Consider the following 27,013-nt stretch of genomic DNA (forward strand, 5'->3'; position numbering starts at 1 on the left):
AAAAGGTAAAAGATTCTTGAAAGATATCCCATCAGAAAAGAACAAGATATCAAGAATTTATATTAATAGAGCACTTAAAAATGTATGTATTATGTTGAAATTCAATAAAGAAAAAACTGTATTAGTTCAGAACTTGCTCCCACATTTGCTTTCATATTTCCTTTTGTCAATTCTGAAATAACTACAGTCTTCAATAAAATAGAAAACTATTTTTATTTTACAAGTTACATTGTCTCTCAGACAGCTATAATAAGGAGACAATGACCATGAATACCTCATTATTGTCAGTGTTAACCTAAGGGGTTACTGATAAGGCACATGCAATTGCAAGTGTATCAACTATAAAGATAGATAACTTTCTTCTAGTTCAAAACAGGAGAACTAGACTGAGTCTAACTGAATAGGTAATTCCTTTTCAGCAATTTCAATGAGCAATAATGAAAACTAGCAATGTAAATTATGAGAAAAATTTGATGCATGAAAAGGTGCAGTAAAATAGAAAATATGTCTTCATCTGCATTAACAAAAATCAGAACAATTCCTCCAAATGTAAGCCATTAAAAGCCAATGCTACCTTATATTTTGTATTTAAATGTATCTTTCATGTAGCCATCTTAAAATTCTTGAAGACATACCTTAGGTATCAGTGTTAAAATGTACTCAATACACAGAAGGAAAATCTGAATTGAAATATCTTGTTCAATTGTTCAATGGTAAGAATCATGAAGAAAATAGGGTTGGATTTCTGTTAAAGCAATAATCTGTAAACAACCCGAATTGCTGGAAAACCTGTACTCTGTTTTTCTGACATAATGGAAGTTTTCAGATAACACTGTACTTCAACAGAAATAAATGCACTTCTACTGGTCTAACAGTTAATCCAAAATCTCCAAAATTAATACCACACAATTTCATAGTTATTTTATTGTAAGTGTTTATTTATTTATTTATTTCCTAATTGAAACTATTTGATAGGGAACAATTTAAAACTCTGCAGATAAATCAGGGCGTGATTTAGTCAGACTGAAGGCAGAGCTCAGGACCTCAGATCCATATTGTGATGAGTCAAAGCATGATAAGGGACAATGATCAGAAGTATACGACCACTTTGAACTAACCACTATCATACAATACTACCATAGATATATTTTGTACAGACTACACTTGACCTTAGCACTTTCAAGTGCTGTAAGTATACAACATTGTTTTTCATTCTTTATAAATGCTATTTTCCTCTTTAAGCTATGTAAAATATGAAGACTCTTACATAACAGTAAGAATAGCAAAGTTTTATAACCAGTTTTGCTAATATCTTTCAGAGATCATTTTATTTCTCTGCCTTACTTCTGTTTGTTCTGTACTTCTTGCTGCTTATAAAGTAATAAAAAATGTGAATTTTAAATTCATGTTTTCTTGCATACCACAATATTTCTTACCTCAGTGATCTTGGTGTTATCTCCTGCATCAGTCACCTTTACCGGGGTAGAACGTTGAGAAACAGCACCTTCTTCTTCTTTGTCTGTCCCAGAATCATCTTCAGAACTACTTGACACTGCCTCCTCACTTGGAGGTGGAGGAGCACTAGCAGCAGTTTTGCGCTGCAGCACAGTTTCTTCTCGATTACTTTTGTTCCTATAAAAGATAGAGAGTATTTATGAAATTAAGAGGACATTAATTGTAAGTATTTTAAATTCCTAATTTTGGTTACTGGCTTACTAGGGGAGTTCTATCCTGTGGAGCAACTTGTTGCTCATCTTTTGAATCCCTTAAATGATTTAATTTTCTTCAATCTCTTCTTATTCTTGAGCATTTGAAGAGTGCTCACAGGATTATGCCAGCTTTTCTCTACAAATTCTCCATCTCTTTACTTAAATCCTTCCCCCGTACTGTGATGTTAAAATGTATACACAAAAATTGAGACATAACATCTTTAGTTTTGTTCCGGAAAAACATATCTCTTGCTGACTAAAATTATGTACTTTACTAACTCTCTTATTCTCCAGCCTCTAATCTTCATCAAAAACTTACTTTTTTCTCCCCTTCCTTCTCTATACCTCTTCCCCTCAATTCAGTTCTCCCTCACTGTTTCCTTATGGGGCGTATATTTCTCAAGTTAAAAATTTTAGTCAATAAAAAGAGACTTTTTTGTAAGAATTTGTAAAGATGCAGCATCTATATTTTAGTAGACTAACACAGGAACTAACTGTGTTAATGCTCTGAAAGATGTGCATTACTTTACCCATCAGAAGTTGCATCACCCTTACATCCACTACATCTTTTCCTACTGGCCATATGCATGCCCCTTCACCTCAGAAACCACCACAGCCTTTCCAAGAACTCTGGAGGAAGAGGGATTGGAAGGCAGATGGTGAATGTGTCAATAGACAAATCAGGAAGACCCTGTGATGGTGTGTTCCCCCTGCTCACTCCTTTCTCCCCTTGGTTTCTTCCCTCAATTCTCTTTTTCAGCCTGGCCTTGCTCACAAGGCACTGCACAGGAAGACAGTGAACAACAGTACTGCCAACACTCTTGCTACAACAGATTAACAACCATAAATCTGTCTCAAAATGGGGGCTGATGGCAGACCTCTGGTTCAAAAGCCGAGGACCAATTAAGCCTGCACCTAAAGGTGACCTACGACTACAGGGCAATCATCCTACCCCCATAAATAGCGAGGAGCCCAAGAGCACCCTTTGAGCTCTCCTGCATGGCAACTGGCTGCACATCATCTCCCCTTGGGCAGGGATGCCTCTTGAGGTTACTGCACAGAGAACACTTACACCTTGACATCAAGGCTTCTTGCCAATACAGATCCTTGGTAAGTGACTAATTGTTTTAGGTTTTGTTAGCCTTGCTAAGATCACATCTTAGATTGACTGTAAGCTCTGTTAGCTTTGCTAATTGACTGCACCCACACAATCCTGTGGACATAAACCACTGATCAAGTCTGGGACTAGGAGTGGATTCAGCTGCACCAAGGCTACTTCCCTGCGTGGTTCAAGGAGCTTTCTAGCAAGGGAGTTCACTCTGAACCTTGTTACTCAACAGGAGGGCCTCTTGTATGCATATGTTTAGCCCTATCTTCTATGTAACTGTATCCAGTCATCTCGAATCTTGATAAGTTCATAGATTCAAAGAATAGCTCAGGTTGGAAATGACCTTAAAGAACCTAACCATACTACCCTAACTCTAACAATCCTCCGCTAAATCATATCCCTGAGCACCACTTCCAAGCAATTTTTAAATACATCCAGGGATGGTGACTCAACCACCTCCCTGGGGAGCCTATTCCAGTGCTTAACAACCCTTTCAGTAAAGAAGTTCTTCCTGATATCCAATCTAAACTTACTCTGGTGCAGCTTGAGGCCATTTCCCCTTGTCCTGTCACCTGTCACCACTGAGAAGACACCAACCCCAATCTCACTGCAATCATCTTTCAGGTATTGGAAGAGAGCAATAAGGTCTCCCCTCAGCCTCTTCTTCTCCAGACTAAACAGTCCTAGTTTCTTCAGTCTCTCCTCATAGGGCATATTCTCCAAGCCCTCAAAAGCCTTGCTGCCATTCTTTGGACCTGCTCCAGCACCTCAATGCCCTTTCTGTATTGAGGTGCCCAAGTTGCTCCCTTAGTTACAATTAAACTTTGTTAAATCACTATACTGCCTCCATATTATATCAAAAATATATTCTAGCTTCTCTCCTATGAGTGCAGATGTTTTCCATCCACGATAGATTCTAAAAAGCAAAGTATGATAAGAGGCTTTGATGATAATATGCAGGTGGGTGAAAATGGTAGTTCAGGTTACAGCTCTAACGTTCTCAGCAGCAAAGGCATAGAGGTCACTAGTGTCACTTGAGTTCCACCAGAGCTTTCTATGACTATCAGAGCTGTACATTTGCAAACTCATACAGTGATTTATCTCTGTACTGAATTAGCTAAACTTCCCATGTTTTAGTTACACATATAAACAAGAGGCCTCACAAAGGTTATTGATCTGAGACCGCCCCTCACTCCATCCTAAGTACATTAATGCATGAGAATTCTCAAAGCTAGAATGAACACCTTAGAGGGAAAAAAGTCACAGAGGTAAGTTTATTTTCAGACTCAGCAGTAACTGACATCTGCTTAAAGAAAAACATACAGAAAGTTACAAATACTGTATTCTCATCAGAAAAAAATTAAGGAGGTTATCTTCTCTGCTTTTCTAAATGAGGTGAAGATTGCAAGAAAAGCAGAATGAAGCAAGTAGCCAAACACTAATAAGAGTGATATCCCCATCCCACTGCCAACACACACACAAGAAAAGGCCAAGTAGTAATTGTCTTAGGGACACATGAAAACAGACTACTAAATCTTCCAGAAAGATTACAGTAGATCAGAAGATCTTGAAACAATTAAAATTCCTAGAAGCCCTTTAAAACAAAAAAGAAAACTATTTGTTTCAGTTTTAATTTAAAAAACTGCAAAGTCTATGCAAAGGAGTATAGCAAACTGTTCACACAGTAGGTAGAAAACTTGGTCTGCTTGGCCAGACAGATAAGCCTAATGGAATATGAATCAACTTAATGAAGAACACAGCACTGACATCTTTCCTTTGACATGTACTTTGCATTTTGAGGGAAATATCAAGCCCTGTGCTTTCAAATAGCTGTAGTGAGCTTCCCCAAATAAGAAACAGCACTTATCATTACCGACATGGGAAACAGAGGAAAGTAGAACGAGATTCTATGCATATGAAGTAGACTCTAGTAAACCCTAGTGTTAGGAGGGCAACACTACAATCTAATCAGTATCTCCGAAGCAAGTCCAAACACACAGCAGTATGTGCAATTTCAAAACAGGAATTCAGGACTACAAATATAACTCCTAGATACTGAGATGGAGATAAATGGCAGTTCCTTATGTTTATTCAGATTGAAAAAAGAGCTAGAAGAGGATCATAATGGATTTGGTATACTCCGTATTGTGGAGAAGCTTTTATTGAAGAAGATACGTAGATATGGGTAAAACATTATTTCTTTTTCTGATCAAGAACCAGTAGCATCATCTCTACACAAAGGCTTCTAGTACAATGGAGGAATCAAACAGGAGAGCATGGTACTGCAAAATTTGACCTATTATAAAACAAATGTAATTCTGGTATCACAACCTGATCAGGACAGTTAGGCACATGTCCCACATACCTAAAAAAACAGAGAATTCCACTGATAAATGCTGTGAATCTACTGATGTAAGTAGTACCATAGTACAAGTAAGGGTGTTTGGGACTTAAGAAAAGCAATCATAGCACTGCGTTATATAGTTCTTAAAATCTAAAGGTTTTTGTTTTTGTTTTTTTTGGGGTTTTTTTGTATTCACGTCCTCTTTAAAAATAAGTGTATTCTTGCATTTAGTAATAAATTCTCTCTCTCACATAGGCATCTCTAAGGTAAGGTAGAAGTCTTAAGCCACATTTTACTACAGCGCACAAGCCAATGCATGGCAAACCTTATGAGATATACTCAGGGAGTCCTGGAACATGACTTCGACACAGCTGACTATCCTACCACAATCCCTCAAAATCACAGCAGAGAGCTCAAGAAAAAGCTTGAGAAAGATATAAAAGATTAAGAATTTCATGCTGTATCTGGAGATAATTTAGTGCAAAATACCAACATTATTCCAAAGGAGAAGAATGAAGCTTGACTTCAAAAGCACCCACACTTTCAGAGTTCTTTGGAGAAATGAATTGAATAACTATAAACAGTCTTTCTGTTTATTTCCAGGAAACATTATTAGAATTAAATCACGCTCTACTAGTGATAAACCCAGACCACTCAACATTTATTAACAGTGAGTCCCTCAGGATCAAAGCATGACAGATGTTATTTATGAGACAGGCAAATTTTATAGCTTATAACAGAGTGTTAAGTTTTCAGAAGAACTTACTATATTGTGATGGCACAGGTTTAATCATTACTGATAAAAGGTTTCCTTAATATGAGGTATCTAAGGAAGAATGAAGTGGTTCAGGAATAATCCTCACAGCCCTTATGTGATATTGCAAATCAAACAAAACAACAGAATAAATAGAATAACAAAGCAAGATCAGGATTCAAAAACAGCTAAATGAGACATTCATTTGTCTCAGTAACTGAGTAAGTTTTGAAATTGTTTTATATCAATTTATAAATTTTATACAAATGTTTTAATAAATATTTTTCTGTAACACTTTTAAATTTTTAATCAAAGACCAAGAGGAAATTGGCAGTTACTGCTGTTTGAAGACAGTATCTGTATCTTTTAACAAGCCAGCTTAATGAAAATGAACGATAACTTAAAGAAGCATTTTAACGTTTTTTATAATACAACAAAACACATGATGTTTGACAAGTCTCTCAGACGTAAGGTTTGAATTTTGAGAGGTCTTGTATGCAGTGGTTGGACTTCATTATCCCTGTGGTTCTCTTCCAACTTGGGATATTCTATGATATTATGTTCTATTTATATGAGATTTATTCTCCTTTCTTTATAAAAAAAAAAAAAAAGACAGTAATGGTACCAGGAGATGACCAAATTTGAACAGCTTCTGTATCTTCATTCTAGATAAAATTACCTTACAGGTCTCACTTAAGTAGAAAAGATTAAACAAGCCTGAATAAAGAATTCCCAGCATCAAGTACAAAACTAAAATTAAGTATGATTTTCAAAGTGTACATTTCCACAGCACTCCACCAATGATTTTTTTAATTTCCCATTTCGCAGAAAACATACTGCACACAGTGTTCTATCCTTTCATTACAATTTCACTATTATTAAATCAGAACAAAATTTGTTATTTCTAACTTACCCCAGCACTGATTTTCCAGTTTCATCAGGTTTACGAACAGTAAATGGACTTGGATCAATCCCCATATTCTTAGGCATAAAATCCCTGGCAAAAGAGGAAATAAAATCTCACTGTAAGAAGAGTTCAAAACAAAACCAAACATCTTTTAGAAGAGCCAATTCTAACATCTACCTTTGAATTAAAAAACATGCATGAAAAACAAATTAATCATTACAAGTTATGTAAAAAACCCCTCAGTATTCTCAATGGCACCATTTAGCTTTGTGAAGCAGCTGCAAATTTTGCCACTTGCCAAAGAGGATAGAGCAATAGCATACTCCTGTACTGAAGAAGTCCTGTGACTCATATACATTGTTTTCAAAACGCTGCCAACACTCAAATTAGGTCAAAAAGCTACGTGAAACATAATCTGTCTGGAAGTCATTAGCTAAAGCGTGATTAAGATTATGCTTAGAATATCTGTCTGACTGCTGCCAACAAAAATTATCAGGCCAGCTCTAAGAACCACATGGACTGAAATAAGCAGTTGTAAAATTCAAGCGGAACAATTACAAAGCAATTGCTTTGGAGGTACCTTCCGCAACCTAACGAATCCACAAGGAAAAGTCCATTTCTCAGCCTTCAAATGCCTAAACATTAGACACTCTGCAGTGGAAAATAATTTTAAATTAATTAAGTGCTATCTTGACAGAAGTTTGGAGCATTGCTGAGCATTGCTTTTCCGTTTTAACATTATGATTTAACTTCCAGAATTTTGCTAAATTTGAGGCTTAAAAAAAGAAAAAATCTAGCATGTTACCCAGGTTTAAGCAAATAAATCAACTACACATTTAATTCACACCAGATCTACTTCCAGTTAAGCGTTTATAGTTCCAAAACAACCCAAATATACCGTGTAGAATTGGTCATTGCTAAGCAGAAGGTCTCATCAAAGCTGCTCAACTCATATGGCCGAAAAAACTCATTATGGATATCAATTTCCTCTTCATACTTGTGGAATTTCTTCACTGTTAATTTGCGTCTGTTTTCAGCACATGTCACTGGGGAAAGGAAAAAAATAATCCTCTTTACCAACTATGACTGACTCTGCAGTAGTCTGATTACCTAGCCACCCTACTCAACATTTTTCTATAGCCATAGTCCATCTAGGACAAGAAAATATGATACAAAGGAGATCCAGGGCACATCTTTAATAAATGCATATTATCAATCATCGTAAATTGATGTCTCTTGCTGAAGAAAATTCCTCATAAAATATTCTCCAAAGTAACCCAGAGAAATAAGACATAGTAGCTAATCCTTATCTGCAGCAGAAATATTACCACCAACATAGACTATAAATAAATTTTAACAAGAAAGGAAAGAAGGAAAAAAGAATGATGTTTGTCCTGACACACAAACTTATGGAGGTCAGGTTTTAGCCACATTCTTGTATTACTTAATTCTTCAACTCTAGAGTTAGATATCTCTTGTATTCTGCATCCCATTGTTCATCCCATTGTTGAGGAAAAAATACACAGTATTTAACTACTTTTTTTTTTTTTTTAAAAGGATTTGAGATCTAAAAGAGTTACAAAGCATTACTGACTACTACTTCAAGATACTCTTAAGGCAAGAAGCAAATACAGTTCCTACCTTCATCAAAAGGAAGAGGTAAATGCTTTAGCACACCTGTCGTCCACCAGTAAGTATAGCTGAATGGGAAATACAGACACACAATTGATATAGATTTCATCTTGCATCCAATCTAAACATTTGCACATAGCAGTTACTCAGCCATACTGAGTCACACTGGTAAACTTTTCCTTATAAATCAAATGTGAGAAGAAGTAAAGAATTATCCTCAGATGGATGCTCTCCACAGATTCCTACCCTACAACTTTGCACTGAGGGCATGAAATATAACCACATGAAGTCCAACTCAGAACTGAACTAAGTGTATTTTCAAGTGCCTTACCTATAGTATAGAAAAATTAAGCTCCTAGAACATACTGAAAGTGTCTGGAGAAAAAAAAAAAAAAAACAACAAAAAACTCACAAAGCAATATGGTAAGCGTAAGCATACTTAGTATGTTTTGTTTTTGTTTTTTTGTTGTTTTGACCAGAGCAAGAAAGACTCCTAACTCTACCCAATCACTACTTGTTCTTTCCTAAAAATTAGGAAAAGAGTATGAAGAAACAAAAGCCATTTATCATAATAAATAAAACTAGAAGATCCTTAAAGCAACTCACTTCTACACATGGAAATACGTTTTAATGTGACAGCTGTCCCAAGTATAAGAACTGCATGTTGTTATAATTAATAGCAAAAAAGTGGGCCTGCAATCTTATTCAATATTTCTGAAAAAAAAAAAAACAACAAAAAACAACAAAACAAAACCACCAAAGCAAATGAAACTAGCATTCATAAAACAAAGCACTGTTAATCTTTCATTCATATTTGCATGTTTTCATTTTTCTCAAATACACTTCAAAATTTTCTCTATGCTACTCTGACAGTCTCTGTTTCTCCATTATTTGGGCTTAAAATATATTTACTTATTGTCACTGATTTTATTTCAAACATATGCACATTCACAATGTTGTAAGGGCCTTAATTAGAGAATATAGCAGTTACCTCCACCTGATAACAATGTAGCTGTCTGGAGCAGAAACAACATGTGTACTGTGGTGCCCAGAGATTGACTTGTTAGTGGGACTCCACAAACTGTGCTGAACAGGCAGGGCAACATATTCCAGTCCTAGCAACTGTGAATGTCCTGAACAGAAAAGAATGAGTTATGTACGAAAGGCCCATCTCTTGATGAAGGGACTACATCAGGTCATGCAAGCAAGCTAGTTTTTCCTTTCCTGCAGACCTATCTGGTCTTGCTGCTTGCACAAATGACAAGTAATGTGACTAAAGAGAGCCTCTCTTTCCATCTTCACTATCCTCTCATGTAAATCACAGATAATATAAAAGTAACATGTGAAACTCATGAAATCTTTTATTTCTGATGCAGTGGCAAATACAATATAGGAAAAGCAGAAACAGTCAAATAAGCTTTCAATTGCAGGAAACAACATCTTTATTCTCTTTCTATATCCTTGTTTTCATTATGAGATTTCATTATTTCCTTAGCTGCTCTACCAAAGGACTCTATTACATAGACAGGAAGTTATCTGAAGACCTTGCAATATAGTTTAGTAAAAACAAACAATATTTTTTCCTTGCTATCTGCTTATTGTATTTGGTTTTCAGCTTAATTCAATGACATACAATAACGTCCAGAACCAGTTATGTGTTTCTCATGTCTAAACTAGCACCCAGTTGCATTACTAACATGAGCTAGCATCAGCAGAAGGAGAAAAGGATGGGAATTTAGAAACTGTCGTATCACATGCTGACAGCCACATGCATTAACGGAATAAGCAGTCAACCAGGACAGAGTTGGACTCTCCTCCAGACAAAAATCCAAATGCAGATATTCACACCTACCATTTGTGATATGGAACTCACTGAATGAACAGAAATATAAAGCAACAAAATTCATAAAACAGATGATGTAGTAACAAGTCTAGTACTGTCCTTAGCCTTAAAACGGAAAGCCCTTTTTAGACACTAGTATTTACAATCCTTACTGAAACCATTTCACGTTCCATCACTCTAAAAGTTACTCTATAATTTTTGTGCTTTAGCTCTATTATTTCTGTGTACCACTGCACAACTACAACAGAATGTACAATGAAAAAAAACACAACAACATCAAAATAGGGCAGACATGGTTGAAAGGAAAGTAACAAATAACAGGCTTCGTGGCAAACACAGCTGCAGACTAAGGGCACTGCATGAGAATATAACCAAAGTTTGTACTAATAAAAACACCAAATACAATACTGACTTAATAAATCTAACCATCAAAAAGACATCTATACACAGTTTAATAGAACAAAGATAGCTGTACTTCCGTAAAATTGTGAAGTATTTCACACTGCAGGACAATTTTGTATTAAATGAGACTTTTTCTTCAACGCTAAAGGAAATCCTTCATAACACCAGTGTCCAACATTTTTAGTAATTTCTTGAAGAAAGTTATTTCTTTTATTTTTTTCAGTGCTTGCAAAAGCTTAAAATTCATTAGTTATTTGGAAAAAAAGTTTTCAACATGCTGATTAAATTATTTGGTTAGCAGCATGCATCTTATTAGAGCGACACCCAACAGAAACCAGAACATCAAAATACCTTCGCCTGGTCTGTGACAGACTGAGGGTGTTCTTGTGATGCAAATAGAAATCAGTAGGAAGTTCCCAGAGATGAGGCTTTCCTTCCATAGGCTTGAATACTCCGAGGAACAGATTGATAGATTCTTGCCTGTCTGCATCTGTTAGACAAGACATACAGTTAATGACATGCAGAGCTCAAGCCCACCAAGGCATCTGCTTACTTGTTAGACTTTCTCCTCACACAACAAACATATAGTTCCTAAGACTCCTACAGAGACCTCTGGGCTTCAAACCTATCAAAACTTCATTTGGACCCCACTTTCTGCCATAGTGCAGTGCACATGCAGCTGGTTCCAGGTCTTTCCTTGGCTTTTCTAACAAAGAAGAGACAAAAGCTCTGCCTTGGCAGAAGTAAGACTCAGTCTCCCCCTTGCTTCTATGTGTATACGCACAAAGGATGTGAATGTATTTTTGAATGTGTCAGGGCATGCGACCTATCCTGATGAATTTACTGCATACCAAAAGTTCCGTTACAGAAGGCTCAGGTAGTCCTGAAATGTGGTGGAAGCCCAATCCTTGGAGACATTCAAAGTCAGGCTGGACTGGGCTCTGAACACCCTGATCAGGCTGTAGGTGTCCCTGTTCATTGTAGGGGAGTTGGACTAGATGATCTTTAAAGGTCCTTTCCAACTCAAATGATTCTATGATTCTACGAAAGGCATGTTAATTAAATCAAACAAGAACCAATGCAAATGCACAAATTTTCATCAGTACATATAAATTATGAGATTTTGGGGTTTGTTTTGAACAATGCATAGTAAAATGATTAAACTTCATTAATACCTTTTAAAAAAGTTTGAACTTTTTCCTTATAGACTGAAATTACCAAAAGATGGGTTTCTCTCACCATATTCTAAACTTCATCAAACTACAGAAGGTAAATGCTAAAATCCAGCAGTTAGGTACCACTGCAGATGAAGTGTGACAAATAAAATGCTGTTTGTCTACATTTCTGAAACTTTGCTTGCTATTGAACTGCAGGTAGGATGAATTATAATAGATATGTGAAAAAGTTGGAGTCAGATGAGGGCTTAGGGATGGTGAACCATGATGAAGAAAGCTTTGCAGGCAGACGTAGCAGGAGAGGATGGCTCGTGCAAAATATATCCAGATATGGAGGAATATGTGGAGAATTGAGTTCTAAGTAAGCTCTGATGAATCAGGAAGTGGAAAGCTCCTCTCCATTCTTGTTCGCACTTCAGTATTTATCAGACACAGAATAGTTCACACTAGAAGCACTCTGATGGCACTACTCCATCAGCTCTTTCCATGTTACAGAGATATTAAGAGAGATCAGTGCCCTTTAAGCAACATACTACATCAAATGGATAAACTGTGAAATTTCAGTATACCAAAAAGCAGATAAAACAACAGGCAGAATCCACAAAGCAGTGGGATGACAGCAAGGACAAAGTTGGTTCCCGGTCCACAAAAGCATCAATCAAAACATCCTTTCTCCTAAAATCCCACCATCTCTTCCCTCCACACAACGATGGCTCTTTTTACAGGGAATTAGACACGTGACTAGATGTTCCATGTAGAGTTCCATATAGAAATCTGGTGACAAGATCATAGAAGAGTAAGGAACTTGACAGGATGTGTACATATGGAGGTTAATATTTGGACGTGGTATCTTCTGTATAAAGCAGCCACATGGTGAAACAGGGCAAGGTACAAGGAAAAGGGAAATAAAGCAGAAATTCTGATGCTGCTTGGCTTCCCTTCCCAACTTAGAGGATCTGGCTTTTTCCACCTTTTCTTTCCACTCACATTCCTTCCAGACATTTTTATTGTCCTTTCAGAGCACTTTTCCTAAAGGATATTTTATCTTCTTTCTCACTTCTTACCTTCTCTACTTTCTTAAGAAGATCAACTTACAAATGCTAAGCCTTCCACACACCGATACTCAAAGCACACGTCAGTACTTACGGTTTTCAGGACAAATTATTTTTGAGAAGACATGTCATAGCTTAACTACCTGTATGAGGTTTACATAGCAAGGTTTTGGTAGCAGGAGCAGGCCCTGGGCTGGAGCTGCAACCTGTGGAGAAGAGCCTGTGGCGGGGCAGGAGGGCCCTGTGGGGTAGGGAGCCGTGTTAGAGCAGTGCTTGAATAACTGCAGCCTGTGGGAAACCCACATTGAACGAGCTGGGGAAGGATGGCGAGCAACAGAAAGGACCCCAGATGGAGCAGAGACAGAGGAGGAGCAGCAGAGGCAAAGCATTATGCACAACCACTGTTCCCCTGTGCTGTTCAGGGGAGCAGTAAAAGAAAGCAGATAGGGAAAAGACGTTTTTAGTTTGCTTTTAGTTCTCACCGCAATCTATTGCTACAAATTGGTAATAAATTAATATCTTTCCTAGGCCGAGTGTGTTTTGCCTGTGAAGGTAATGGATGAACAAAATTCTTGCCTTCATCTCACCTCATCTTACTTTTCTCCCTTTTACGGAGTGTGGTGCTAAACAAAATCCAGGAAAGCAGTCTATTTTGTGCATAAAACTTAGAGGAAACCAAAATGGAAAGTAAATTAACAAGAACAAATAGGTTAAAACTAGTGGGATATGGGAACGCTAAAAAGGCAGAGACAAGCCTCCTTTATTCATTTACCATTGTTTCACCTGCCAGGAACAGGAGGTATTCTGAAATTGTTAACTAAATCAGAGCGAAACAAGATAATTCAGTTAAAAACTGTGTCACTACTTATATGACAGATGCTAAAATGAAATAAAACAAAATGAAATTTCTTCTGTGAAAAACAGCTTGAATTTAAACCCAGACCAATTGAATTAACCAATTAATTATCTGAAATGTTCTATGGCAACAGTTCGTTAAAGCATTCTTACCTTTCTTCTGTAGCAAAGAAATGACTGCTGTTAAATGTTACACTGCCAAAGGATACAAACTCTCTTTTGCTTTTATTGTTTCAGCTGAACTGCTGTGTTTTAAATTCAATAGAAATATGGGACATTTATCAGAAAATGTCTCTCCACTGTTTTACTTTTCAACTCAATTTCAATGTAGGTAATAAAATATACCATTAAAAATGTTCTGTGCGTAAGTCCTCAGGCAAGCACAATTACATTTGTGAACATGACTTGGAAAGCAGACAGTTAACTGGAAAGGAGATAATCCTTCCACTCTCCCCACTGTCTTATTTTAAGGTTTGAACAATTTTATGATTTAATTTTGAACAAATATAATGAGAGCTTTTGCCTTTGAAATATTGTCTGGAGAAAAAAGGATATTGAACTTTTCAGATCAATTTTCTTATCTTGATGGAAAATATCTCATTTCAAAAATAAATATATAAGAACGTGTCAATACGCTGTGGAACACAGACAAAAGAGCAAACAGGTTTTCTCACTTCATTGTTAGCATTGACTGTTATAATTATCTACAAGCAATAGAAAGACTGCACCGATTTTTCAAAAGATACTGCAATGTACGTGTATACTAGCACATTTTAAGACCATTTGAGAAAACAGGAACTGAAGGGGCCATGTAATTGAATTAGCCAAAAATAATCTACTGCTCTCAATCTGAATTTGTAACTGCACTACATGACAAATTACTAAATCACGAGAGATTCAACATAATTGGGATTATAAGATCCCATGACTAAAAGGGTATAGTAATTAAGTTTATTTTCATACAACACTAAAAGGTAGTTTACTATGTCCAGCCCTGTCTGTGGATAAACAGATTATTCTAGATTCCAGAAGCTTATTATGCATGTAGCAAATCCAGCACTGAAAAGCACAGTGTCACATTATTTTCTAAGAGGCACAAAGCTGATGTTTTTTCTATTTCCTATTTTTTCAATCGCAAATGAAAGAGAAATAGCAGAATACAACGAATCAGAATGCCTGCCTGAGACGGTCTTGAAGGAACATCTAGTTCTCAAATGGATGACATTCTTATTTCTGGTATAACTTACTTGTTTACAGCCAAGGTAATTCAAACAGCTGAGCACCCAAACTAAACTGCACCCTTTTTTCAAATGCTAGATTTAAAAACATGCATGCAAAAAAAGTCAGAGTTCTTGCCTATGTCCATAGTATTTTTTCAAGTTACCATAAAAATCAACTGTCCCATATTTTCAGGAAGAAAATTTGACTTTCTTCTACGTTTGACTCACTAAGCTGATCTTGAGAACATTTTTAACTCTTCAATTTCTATTACATACGCCACATGTTACAAATTCATAGGTACAAAAAAAATCTACAGGAAACTATCAAGATCTAGGTTCAAACTGCATTTGGTTATTGTTCTTAGAAGCTCAGGCCTTATCTATTGCATTAGTATCTCCAGGCAAATCTCTTTACCATCACATTTTACTTTTTCTCATCTGTTCAACTTAATTAGTAGTGATTATCCTAAGAGCCTTGAGGTCAACAGAGGAATCCACATTCTTAAAAAGTGTAAATTGTCACGTACTTTTTTTTATGATCAACAAACAAAGCAAGAGTGGCTAAGTGGTTTCTCTAGGAGACACTTAGCAGGCCATGTGTGACATTGTGCCGAATCTGATACAATGTATGACTTCAGGTCAGTCACTGACAATTTCTGCATCTGCTACTACTCATAAATAATATTAGTAAGCATTATAAAGAAGTTTCTCACATCAGAAACAAAGAAGTGCAGGCTCACAAACAGGATAGCTCTCGGAGTTTTATTTTTATTTTAAAGGACAGATAATGAGAGCAGAATAGCAAATCAGAATCTTCTTCTAAATCTCAGAAACCTCTGCTTTCTGAGATAACTTGAATAATAAAAAGATTTCTCTTAGTTTATTGCAGTAACACAGTTGGAGATGCCACTTGAACAGCGTTGCTGTTGGGCATGCTGAACAGTGAACCTTCAAATTTCATTGGAAAAAAAAAAAAAAGAGTATGCTAATGTTTTACAGCCTATTTGTCTCAAAAACAGTTTATCTACTTAGTGGGGCATGTTGTCTTTTAAATTTATTTTACTTGCCATTTCTACCACAGATTCAACAGTTAGTAATTTCTACCAATGCAAAACAATTATTTACACGCTTTTTGTTCAAAGTCCCCAGAAATATCACATGCAAAACAAAACATCACAATTTTAAGAAATACTCAATTTGAAGCTTTCTATTTGTGCTTAGAACTTATATTTGCCAGTTTCCTTTTCTTTGTTGAAACCACTCTCTCCACGACTTTAACAGCTCTGTAAGAGTTACCTGCTTCTCTACTGAGCTGCAAATACCTGCAGTGGCAGTTTCAGTGCTCCCTGTGTACAATTGCTAGAGTTCTCATATCTGTTAAATAACTTTGCCAAATAAGGCTGCATGACACAACATGCGTTTGCATAGGATACAGCATAAAAAAATTCCATCAAATCAGAACATCCATTTGATGCCATCTGATTTTACTGAATTATTTTCAAATTATAGTACGGAGAACCACAGCTATAAGATCATGGTAGTGATTATTGAAGCATGATGTTTTCTAAATTACGGCTCAAAAGAAAGCACTGAAATGTACCTGAAAAAGCATTACTGTAATATCTTGAGAGCGTTTGCATAATGTCTTTGGAATGCTGAGTCCATGGAGCTATCTTCCTATAGGTTTTTACCCTGTGGACAAGCTGAGAACCTCCATACTGCAGAGAAAGTGTATCTCCATGATCTTCATATAATTCTTCAAATAATCTGAAGGAGAAGAAAAACGTGACATTTGTCAACCTGCTGAAAAGAGCTTTTAAGAAAGAAAGAAAAGTAACATTCAAAATTGCATTTACAAGTAAAAGCACACCAGAACATTTTAGATACCTTCATACATAGAATTGCTTCACTGCATAACAAGCAATACATTTTCTTCTCCTTTCAGTTTACAAAATAAGTATTTCATTAAAACATGTTATCAATAACTTGTTAACACTGAAATTTAAAACTATGTCTTTATTCAGATAAATATGTGAAAATTATATTCAGTTTTAGTAAGTGGATTAGATAAGTATACTAAGACTTTCAGCAATTCAGAACACATCAGAATGCATTCACTCCACAGAATATGCACTTCGGTAGATTCAGAGAGAAGATTAACACATTGCATTAGCCCATAGGGAGTAAACAAACAGTATATCATCATAAACTAAGGCATTTTAAATATGCCAAATGGGACAGAATGTGCCAATATCTCAAGGCTATGTTTTCTATTAAGTTCACTGGGAATTAAGTTAATGTAACTTTCCAAAAACTACCTAATTATAATGGCTCAAAGGTATAAAAAGAAGTAACATGACTGTGAGAAATGTGAAGGGCAGTCATATACAATTTGCTGGAGCTGAAAAAGTGTGTGGTAAGAGGGTAGAAAGAGTCAGCCATTAAGATAAACAAGAAGAACTAGCCCAAAACAACACTGTTCTCAAGAACCAAGACTCCAAATGGAGAGCTGTCCAAGTAACAAAAAAACCATCAAGAAGCAGTTCTAGCTCAACCAAAACAAGATGATCATCTCAGAAAACAAGGTCAGAAAACAAGGTTATCCCAAGGACGTGGCATCCTGTCTAAGAAAACAGATTCTCAGAAGTGGGCACTAAGGCCCTGCCTGAGTAAGACAATCACAAGTATGACATGTAGCAAGAAGAGGTTGAAACTGCAGTCGAAAGGAAAAAACACCACCCTTCTCCTTGACTTGTAGAAACTTATTTTATGTCAATATGCAGACACAGTAACTAAGGCATATGCACCTGACCTACCATAATACCTAAGAAGGAAGAAGCTGTTCAGGAGTGGAGGAGAGGGCAGAGGACATAAACAACAAACCAACAAAAAATATACCCTTAGGAAAGTTCCCAATAAAGGAGTAGCACTGCATAAGCAACACAAGAACCATCTGACTGAAGTCTTCCTCGAAAGATTCTGGATGAAGAATACTTATGTAAGCAGCAAAACCATTTCCAAAAAGCAGAACACCTGTCCAACAAACCTTCTGCCTAAGGTCAAGTACAAAAAGATCTGCCTAACAAAAAACAAAAAATAAATTCACAAATATATGCATAGTATCATGAGCTGTGAATAGTTGCTTGAGAGTGTAAGTACTGCCTGCTTCTTCGGTTTTGGTATGCTTCTTTTAAAACAAGGAGAAAGACAGAAAACCCTTTTCAGCTAAAAGCTAAAAATCCCCATGTGTTCAAGGCAACAACTGGCAGGAGAAAGGAAGATACCTCTCAGAATTTTTTCAGTCAGCCATGGGACACTGAAGAACTGAGTTGCAATGACCTTGCAATAAAGGTTCAGAGGAAGCTGACAACTTGAAATTCATTGAGGATGTTGATCCACTTGATTTGGAAATAATTTGTAGAATTAAATTAACCTTCCATAGCCTCAAACTATTAAGCCTGCAAATAGACAAAGACTAGTCTTCTGTGGAGAGAAAGGTAGTTAAGTGTATACAATCAAATAAGCAGCAAATGTACAAATGGTCTAGGAAACCTCTTAGATGGGACAACTACTACATTAGAGGGATTGTAAAGAAATGCTTGCAGAAACGGTCCTGCTCAATTAAATCATTAGGAAGAAAAATCCTAGACATAATCAGTCTTCAATATACATGTTTTTTCCCATCCTTTGGGAAGACCAACCCAATTAAAACCCTAACTTCAGAAATAAAGCTCAACAGAGATTCTGGATTGTAGTCAGTGAGACCATATGAAATATCCAAATTAGCATAGTGGACACTCAAAACTGTGATGAAAACAATAGTTAGCAGCTTTCCAGTCACATTATCTTGATTGAGGATGATAGTGTGCTGAATACTAGTCTCTCTGGTCAGTTAGAAGAGTGTAAATGAAGAGGAAGAGTATCTAGCAAGCAGACACTTGATATGGGAAAAAGAATGCAGTACGTCGAAGTGAAAGACAGAACAATGGAGATGCATCACAGTGCATGCTTCTCTTCAAAATTTATTGGATTATGAATACAATTTTATAGTATTTCTGAATACGGTAATTCAGAAAAAAAGTCTTCACAGATGAGAAGTTTCAGAGAGGTATACATGTCATGCTGTGAAATGTGTAATAGCTAATAGCTACATTTCAGACAGATTATGAAAAACATGATATCAGGAAAATAAAAGGAAGCACCTATTAAAATCTGAACTATAGATGGAAATTTGGGCGGCTGGAAAGTGGAGAGGGAGCAAGGAGGAGAGAAGTGGTGAACCTGGAGTGGAGAACATGGTGGACGACAAGTTGGCCATGAGCCAGCAGTGTGCCCTCGTGGCCAAAAAGGCCAATGGCATTCTGGGGTGCATTAAAAAGAGCGTGGCCAGCAGGTCGAGGGAGGTGATCCTCCCCCTCTGCTCTGCCCTGGTAAGGCCTCATCTGGAGTACTGTGTCCAGTTCTGGGCTCCCCGGTACAAAAAAGACAGGGATCTCTTGGAAAGAGTCCAGCGGAGGGCCACAAAGATGGTGAAGGGCCTGGAGCATCTCCCCTATGAAGAAAGGCTGAGTGAACTGGGTCTGTTTAGCCTTGAGAAAAGACGACTGAGAGGGGACCTGATCCAGGTCTATAAATATCTAAAGTGTAGGGGGCAGAGTGGCAAGACCAGACTGTTTTCAGCAGTGTGTGGAGACAGGACAAGGGGAAACGGACATAAGCTGCAGCATAGGAAGTTCCACACAAATGTGCACAAGAACTTCTTCACGGTGAGGGTGACGGAGTACTGGAACAGGCTGCCCAGGGAGGTTGTGGAGTTTCCTTCTCTGGAGATATTCAAGTAGGCCTGGACGCCTACTTGTGTGACTTGGTGTAAGGAACCTGCTTTGGCAGGGGGGTTGGACACTATGATCTCTGGAGGTCCCTTCCAACCCCTATGATTCTGTGAAGTTAGACAGCAAACATGAGACTATCAGAATAGGAAGCAACAGACAAAATTTTGGATCCCAAAATAGGGGTGGAAAAGGGAAAGGTAGTAAAGCCTAAGGAATGCCTGAGCTGATAAAGTAAGCAGTTGCTGCAGAGGACAACATACAGAGTGGGTATAAGAGACTTGTCCATTTCCTGATCCTCACTGGTTAGGGCCCAACAGATCCAATTGCCAAGTCCCTAGGGGTTGCACAGTAACTGGTAATTGCAGCAACAGTTGCTTCCCAGAGGTAAAGATGCAGCACCCAGCAGCTGGGACACAGGATAAGAGGCATTGTGAACACACCATGGAAGCCAGCCATCAGACAGAGGCCAACAGCCACCACTTGCACAGAAAGCCACCACGCTGTGGCACTTACCTGCTCCTGGCACCAACCAAGTGCCGGAAGCTAACTGACGAGAAAGGACAGAAGCTGAATATACATCTCGAGTATGGTGAGAGGAATGAGTGAGACTTGAGTGAGACTGAGAGAAATGCACGACCCAGGACTTGATCTTTTTTTGATACACGAGTTACTTCTCCACATTCCAAACCTAACAAACCACTAGGCAATGACAGCAGAGAAGCCGTAAGTTTCACTGTCATTACTGTGGATGTGTCAGGAGGGTGAATAGTGATAGGACAAGGGGGAATGGTTTTAAACCGAGACAGGGGAGGTTTAGGTTAGATATTAGGAGGAAGTTTTTCACACAGAGGATGGTGACACACTGGAACAGGTTGCCCAAGGAGGTTGTGGATGCCCCAGCCCTGCAGGCATTCAAGGCCAGGCTGGATGTGGCTCTGGGCAGCCTGGTCTGGTGGTTGGCGATCCTGCACATAGCAGGGGGGTTGAAACTCAATGATCATTGTGGTCCTTTTCAACCCAGGCCATTCTATGATTCTATGACTACAGTACAAGGAATAAAAACACATCACTTCACAGATAGATACATTAATTTTCATGTAGCTTAGTTTCCTTTCACTCCCAGAGCATTTCAATTTAAATGCTGATTCTTTTTTTTTTTTTTAATAGTTTGAGGATGCTTGAGTAAGTATAACTGCAACCTAATTGGAGAGAACAGCTTTGCTGAAAACTTCTCTCTTCAATAAACCAGAAAGCACAAAATTTATCAAAGGAAATGTAGGAAATATCCAGGTGAGATGCACTTCTATAAAAATATCAATTTGGCATTCTGCAGAATACCTATTTCCGTTTTTATTCTCAATTTACACTTTGCATCAACCAAATGAAATAAGTGTTATTTTTATGTCGCATTTATTTAAGAGGGAAACTTTTCAGACTGTGTTTAGTTATATAGATTGAAGTCAAGCAGCTATTTTGTAAGAAGCCTAACTAACATACCTTTCTAGAATTGGAAATTTTCAGCGTGACTGGATTTTCTCAAAACAGTTAAAGTATGAATTTTTAGACTTACCTGAATAACTACAAAATCATTCCAATAGAAAAAGAAATGCACTTTTTCTTTATACAAGCAATACTTTACCCAAGTCTCTTTACATAAGATTAAACAAACAAAAAAAAACCCACCATGACATAATTAATGTATCTTACCGAACAGCATCTGTATCAAACTGTAAATTGGGCTTATCGATCAGTCCCAGCGAATAGAGTTGGTATGCCAAAGCACATTTTCCTACCATAAACTGGGCTGTGTTAGTACGATCTAAACAGTCCACACAGTTGGTTCGGAGAACTCCAGTCTGGTAAAGCAATGCAAATAAGAGATTTGTTGTTTTGTTTTTTTTTTTTAATTAAGAATTTACCATATTAATTATTACTACTTTTTCTTACTGTCCAACTACTTGCCAAATCTCTCATATTGGATTTTATGTCAGTTCACAGAACTTCAAGCAAAGACTTTTTATGTATAGCAATCTACATTATGCTGTAAGGTCTACTTTCAAAATACTCTTCCTTCTACCTTTACTGGGACTTAGAAGTAACGTGTTATATCGGTCAAGGCCTTATTTTCAACTATGCTGTAACTACTGCATGAAACAAAGCACGCTGTCAGCTTGCTGTGGTTCTACTACGATGGTGCTCATATTTTAAGCTTTCCATATCTCGTGCTTGCACCTCCACTCTTCAGTTTCATAATGCATACAAATTTATAACACTAACAGATGCTAGCCACTTCCACACAGTAGCACAGGTGATTCTTCTGCTCAAATATACACATGGCTACATCTGTGCTAGTTATCTAAATTTTTACTGTCTTAATGAAGAAGCACATTGAGTGTGACTCACAAATTGTCTATATCAAGACAAGATGAACCATGATGGAAATCCTTACATAGAACACTTACAGTGACCACCTCAAAGCTTAAAGATAGACAGGAGAAATCATATCCTTAAGACAGGTAAACCTGCAAGACTAACATTGAGAAATCTAAATAGCATTTATATTCTTCTTTTTTTTAGAACAAAACACATCCTAGTGCTCCATTAAGAAAGGAATGGTCACATCCTTTTCAACTTAAGAGAACTTCAAAATCATGAATACTAAGTCAAAAGTCATTAAGGTTTCTCAAAAATATGCCCAGCGTTCAGAGTACATAACCATAACACTAAATATAAATCTGTTACTTTAGAATTTATCATACTGCATTTTTCTGAGTATAAAGAAAAAAAGTTTTTTATTTGTATTTTCTTTCAGTGGTAGAAATTGCAACGATGTACAGAATATTCAGCAGTGATGAAATTGTAATTGCTAATTTTCAGGTGTATGAATGTAACCAGAAGAATATTCAGCAGTGATGAAATTGTAATTGCTAATTTTCAGGTGTATGAATGTAACCAGACTTAGGAATGTTTATTCCTCATTCCTCCTATCTAATATTGTTTTACATAGATTGTTAAAAAGTTGCTGTTTTATCATTTGCTCCATGGCTACTACTATAGACTATGTAAGTAGCGGAAAGTAGTTTAAAATCCAAACATTTCTCAGACTTCATTCAGCAAAAATACAATTTCAGTAGCATAAAGTTTTGTGGACCTATCCAAGAACTTCAAGCCCTATTTCCCATTTAGGTTTCTTGCATGGACTGCAATAATGCTGTTTATCCTACTACAAATGTTACTTTAAGAAGGTAAGCTGTGAATCAATCATTAAGTATCTATGCAAATTATTTCACTGATGCTTTGGGAATGAAGATTTAAATCCCTACATCTTTGAATTAATAAAGTCTACTATCTTACTACCTGCAAGCGACCAGTGGAAATAACACAGCCTCCCAGTTCATTCCATCTAAAAGAGAAACAAAATAGAACAACTTTCAAATAACTTTTAAAAAGAACAGGCCATACCACATATGGATCTGCTCAGTGAAAAACAGTGGCAGTTAAATCCTGCTGCAAGGCAAAATTGATATCACTGAGCAGCAGAACGCAGTGAAAGCTCTGCATTAGCAAGATGTTTTTAAACTGCACTGTTAAAAACAAAACTTAGCCTTAAAGTAAAAAGGTTTCTAAGCTATATAGAACATTCCCTCCCTAGAAGACAGAGGATGAGCCATACAAGCCTTGCTCCATGAGGTCCTCAGATTAAAAATAAAAAAATAAAAAAGGTACAATGCCAATGACTACAATGATTGGAAGGGAGAGGCAAAAGACACACTGTAGTACAACTGGTTGATTTAATTCTCCCCTTCACACTGATTCTAGGCATACATGCTATTTATCACCCAGTTCTTGTTATTCTGTACAGACCATATCTGTACCCAAGAGGCAAAGAACGGGAATTTGAAATCAAAGACATTTTGAGGTAAGGGAGCAGTTATGCTTGATGCAAGTACAACTGAACAACTAAAAATTTTCAAGTTAGGAGCATAGCACCAGCCTGATTGGAGAAATGGTCTGACAAGCTTATACATACTACTTTTAAGACTGATTAGACTACTTCTACAGATCACAGCATTACGTGGATGGATCGATCTCATTCATGCTATTTTGCAGTTGCTACATTTGCTGTACTGCATGGCACAGAAGCTCTAAAAGAGCCTCAGAGTTTTACTCCAGATTGTTTCTAAATGAAGGTAGGCTAGAAAGGCAAAAATGCACTTAATGTAAAATAAGAACGGCTGTTTGGGTAGTGATGAATTAGATCCCTATGATAAAGATTTGAAAAAAAAAACAATTTGTTGAACTTGTAACTTGGAAGTTACATTATTTCTGAATTTTCAAAGACTTATAATGATTCAGTCAGCAGAATCCTCTTATCTCCACAGCAGTCAAAACAAATACTATTCCTATAACTTAATAACAAAATAAAAAAGCACAACTTTTCAGTTTTGTATGTATGAATAGCATAAAAATCAATTGGAAAATACTGGACTACCTTACATTTCAGTCCTAGGCACATTTTTCATACACCTTAAAAGAAGTCTCTTACCAAATTCCAAATGTTCCCTTTGTTAAAATTTACCCCCAACTTTAGGATTCCTTCAGTTAATGAAAAAAAAAAAAAAAAAAAAGCTTTATATAAATACAGACAACACAGATTACAAGTTACAAATAATGGTTTGATGTAGGAATTCATTACAGTGGGAGAACAGCAGCATAATAAAACAGACTATAAATTTTTAGATGTATTAGCATTTTATAGTACATGCCTCTGACTGCAATTCTTTTGGCTATAACTCAATAACAAAGTACTCATGTTAAATGAAGTCTCAAAATAAGAAATGAGCAATAGCAGAAATTGCAGACAACTGTCCAAGCAACAGACATTACTCATCATGCATCTGTAAGATTATACATACTTTTCATCTGGCCGCAAGACATTGCAGTAGGAATCAGGTCGATTTACAAAAAACCCAGTTTTCTTCACTACACTTTCTGCAATCACATTCAATCTATCGAGGACATTGCAAAGTTTGCTGGGGAGAGAAAAAAGATTACACAGTAAAGATGTATTAACAATCAAAAATTCTCACTGTTTGGAAGTCTTCTAATAACAAAAATAATTTAAGAGAAGACGCATCACAGCTTTATTTATCTCACAGCAACTATGCCTACTCTTTTCCTACAGCTTAAAGACTTAGAAAGCAGCCATTGAGCAATGTTGTTCACTTATTAATAAAACATTTTACGTAACACAAATGGAATAAAACACATAAAATTCCTTGACTGTAATATCACATTCCTTTTCTCCCTGCTGAAGTTTTTGTGATTCATAAAATAAGAATATGACAGAAATTGATAAATTATTTCATTAAATGTTATGCCTCCATTTTATTTGAAAAGTATTGTCATTCATTAACATTTGTTTCAGTGTGTGGTCTTCACACTTTTCTTCACTGCTCATTCACACCAGGGTATCCATCCATTAGACGAGGCTTGAAATGCAAATATTTTAACAAGAACTTTAAAAACAAAGTTATGTGTAAACAGTTAAGCATTATTTCTTTTTTTAAGCAATTGTTTACACTGAGCTTGAAGGATTAATTTGAAATGTTTCTACAGGATCTGCTTTCCAGAAAATGTACTTTGGAACTACATGTTAAAGCAGAATCATTCTCAGTATTCATTAAATTTCCAGTAAACTTCTTTAGGTGGATATACGTGTTACATCTCATTTGCATTAAAAATTTATCTTCAAAGCCCTCAGGTTTTTTTTTTTGCATGGGTACTAGGGTGGATGCCCATATAAATAAACACCAAGCTTAAAGCTAGAGGGGAGATCTTTTAACTATCTAGTATCATTCCCCATATTGGATAGACAATAAGCTTCCTTGGCATTGCTTCATAAAGAACCCAAGAACTTGTGTCTAGCATATCTTCTGAAAGGAAATCTAGTCTTATTTTGAGATTTGCTAATTAATCATGAAACAAATTGAATGTAGACCTATCTGTGCACAATGCCATTTTAGAATGAAAAACAGAGTATGAAATCTAGTCAAATTTAAGGTCTCATCCAACCTGAGCTATTCTACAATTCTATGATACAAAGAATGACCTTTTCTACCTTTTTGTGTATTTGGCCATATCCCAAGGAATATATATAATTGCATGCTCTGGGGGCAAAAATTGGTTCAGATACGTCACAGCAGCAACAAGTTCTTCGCTAAGAATCCTTTCATGCTTTCTTTTTTCACGTTCCTTTGGCAAAAAGAAAAGGAAGAGAATGTCAGAACTATCATCAACAACCACCTCTACAGATCCATATAGAAGGGTGTGTGTGTGTGTGTATGTGTGTGTGTATTATAGACTGACATTCTCTAACACAGACTCTTTAACCTAGACTCCAATATTTGTTCAGTATGAGAGCAGAAACAAGACAAACAAAAATAATTTATTATGTTAGACAATGCATAAAGGCAAAAAAAAATAAATCAGAAAACGAGCTTTTGAATTTGAAGAGCAACATCAGAATAATATTAGATTTAACATTAGTAATACTTTATTAAGCAAAATATTTAACCTATTTTAATTAAGAATCATAGTGGCACAGCAACAATAAGGTTGAAGTAGAAAGCTAAAAAGAGCCTAGAGTTTCCAAACTAATCAGTAGATTTCATAAGCTCTTCTCAACCTAGAATATCTTAAAAGAGGAAAAACAGCTTTTTAAAAACAAAACAAAAAAACAACAAACAAACAAAAAAACCCCAACCATTAAACATTTTGTTTGTTAAAGAAACAATAAATCAAAAATAAACGAGTTCATTCAGCAGCTCTGCATACTCATTTTAAAACAGACTCACATTCCTTTTGTGAATTAGTACATTCTCAATCTATGCACAGCTGTCTGAACCACTTTAAAACAAGCTCTGTCACTTTTGAAAAAGTCTCTGAACTGAAAGCTGGGCACAAGAGTATCCTGCTAGCTTCTGGAGTACAAGGGGACTTAGGTGAATTCTCTTCCATTACTGGCAGAAGATGAAGAACAACAGCTTTGCAAGATTATGAAAACATTTAGAACAACAGAGCCATTACCTGAATATACCATATGTTTTGGCACTCCACTTAATATGTCTTTTCTCTCAACTTAGTCCAAACTAAAACTTACAATGAACCTATATCAAAT

At 36.5% G+C, this 27,013-nt stretch overlaps 1 protein-coding gene across 1 annotated transcript in view; it reads right to left on the reverse strand.

The window, feature by feature from the left end:
- The window catches only part of FIG4 (FIG4 phosphoinositide 5-phosphatase), a 65,433-nt gene that overhangs the window by 15,465 nt on the left and 22,955 nt on the right, over positions 1 to 27,013 (reverse strand). Inside the window, exons 11-20 of the mRNA XM_085217510.1 lie at positions 25,955 to 26,088; positions 24,750 to 24,866; positions 23,191 to 23,236; positions 21,541 to 21,689; positions 16,602 to 16,768; positions 11,051 to 11,189; positions 8,464 to 8,522; positions 7,721 to 7,868; positions 6,829 to 6,912; positions 1,437 to 1,632 (exon numbers count right to left, since the gene is read on the reverse strand). Of these exons, the coding sequence (XP_085073636.1) occupies positions 1,437 to 1,632; positions 6,829 to 6,912; positions 7,721 to 7,868; positions 8,464 to 8,522; positions 11,051 to 11,189; positions 16,602 to 16,768; positions 21,541 to 21,689; positions 23,191 to 23,236; positions 24,750 to 24,866; positions 25,955 to 26,088 (1,239 nt within the window). The remainder of the gene's footprint in view (positions 1 to 1,436; positions 1,633 to 6,828; positions 6,913 to 7,720; positions 7,869 to 8,463; positions 8,523 to 11,050; positions 11,190 to 16,601; positions 16,769 to 21,540; positions 21,690 to 23,190; positions 23,237 to 24,749; positions 24,867 to 25,954; positions 26,089 to 27,013) is intronic.

The sequence above is a fragment of the Meleagris gallopavo genome, chromosome 2 (assembly GCF_905368555.1).
Source record: "Meleagris gallopavo chromosome 2, MGAL_WU_HG_1.1, whole genome shotgun sequence".
Classification (NCBI taxonomy): Eukaryota; Metazoa; Chordata; class Aves; order Galliformes; family Phasianidae; genus Meleagris; species Meleagris gallopavo.